The 1,605-nt window shown below is 34.5% G+C and overlaps 1 protein-coding gene across 1 annotated transcript; it reads left to right on the top strand.

The window, feature by feature from the left end:
- Positions 1-560: 560 nt before the first annotated feature.
- On the top strand, positions 561-1,580 carry LOC111398704 (serine/arginine-rich splicing factor RSZ22A-like). Its single transcript, XM_023025747.1, has 2 exons — positions 561-668; positions 1,275-1,580. The coding sequence occupies exons 1-2, from the start codon at positions 580-582 to the stop codon at positions 1,513-1,515; spliced, it is 330 nt and encodes a 109-aa protein (XP_022881515.1). The 5' UTR covers positions 561-579; the 3' UTR covers positions 1,516-1,580.
- Positions 1,581-1,605: the final 25 nt, after the last annotated feature.

Genomic DNA, 1,605 nt, shown 5'->3' with positions numbered 1-1,605 from the left:
TAAACACCCCCGGGGCCCTTATGACCCGGCCCAACTTACTTTGGCCTCTTTAACATTTAACCAAATCCGAACGCACTCTGTGGTTCATTTCTTTCACAAGCGGCTAAAGATTTCTCTCTCTTCAGCTAGGGTTTCAGGTCTCTCCTCTCTCTCTCCCCCTGTTTATATGTATTAATGTTATGAACCGAAAACCTGAGGATTTTTACTTGTTCGCAGTAAGTTATCCATGGATCTATGAAGTTCGCATTTTTTCATAATTTTTCACGCCACAATTTTAGCTCTTCCGTCTTAATGTCTTATATATCAATTGTTTGGGTCTTTGCTAGATTAAATGTATATTGAATGCACAAGGCTTTTTTATTATTATTATTTATTTACTAAAAAAAATAAATTTTCTCTCGTTGCGTTGGTATTTATTTATTTATTATTATTATTTCGTGGACTATATATTCGATTTTGAGTCGCTTGATTCTGGACTTTGGAGCCTTTCATTTTTATTATTTTCAGAAACCTTAGAATGAGAATAATATAGTGGATAATGTTATATTGGTCTACTTTAGCAGGGTGTTTTAATTGAAGATGTCTCGCGTATACGTTGGAAACTTGGATCCGCGAGTAACTGAACGAGAACTTGAGGATGAATTCCGCACTTTTGGAGTTATCAGAAGGTGAAAAACTAGAGTTTTTATTATTGTTTGTAACTGGGAATGTTATTTATATAAAAGAAACTAGACTCTTTTAAGGAATTTCTGTATTAGATTGGCATATGTTCCCCTTGACTATGCTAAAATAACATGAAGTTATCATGGGGTGTGGAGGTTTCACAGTTCTGGTAGAAACATTCATATCTTAATTATGAAAATCATTATCAGACATGATGTTATCGAGGCTATCATTTAAGTAGGTAGGATCACTTTTTGGCATACTGTTCCCTCTATTGTTACCTATAACACTGATGTTCTTTACGTTGACGGGTTAATAGTCGATTGCTTCTGTCTGTCAAAATAAGAATTCTCATACCTGTCATAAGAGTGTGTTTTCTTTTTCTTACATAAAACTTATTGAATTCATTATCTCGCACATCAAGAAGATAGTCTGTTTGTTATAATGTTATTATAAACTGTTGAAAAACAAATATCTTTTACCAGAAGAGATATGATTGATCCTTGACTCAAAGGAAGTCAGCATGGATCACTGGATCTTCACATTTTATTCTACTAGAACGTTAGTTATTTTGCATGTTTTTCTTTTTTAAGTTTCAATATTTTGTGCAGTGTTTGGGTTGCAAGAAGACCCCCTGGCTACGCTTTCATTGATTTTGATGATCGAAGGGATGCCCAAGATGCCATACGAGAGCTAGATGGTAGGATTATTGAAATTTACATTGTGAATATATATTTATTATGGTCCAGTGATCATCCTATATTGAGGCCTGGAATTCATTTGTCTGGGTATGAGAAGATTCCTTTCTATTTGGTGGGTTTGTTTTCATGGGAATTAATGATGTCTACTTGATTTTACTTCTGCATTTCCAATTTGAACACACTTAGTTGTTTCACATTTTTTCCAGTACACAGTGGGACTGGTGTAGAACATCGACCTTCA

This window comes from Olea europaea, chromosome 8, assembly GCF_002742605.1.
Source record: "Olea europaea var. sylvestris chromosome 8, O_europaea_v1, whole genome shotgun sequence".
Classification (NCBI taxonomy): Eukaryota; Viridiplantae; Streptophyta; class Magnoliopsida; order Lamiales; family Oleaceae; genus Olea; species Olea europaea.
Note: the sequence above shows the minus strand (reverse complement) of the source record. Positions and strands in the feature narration are given on the sequence as shown.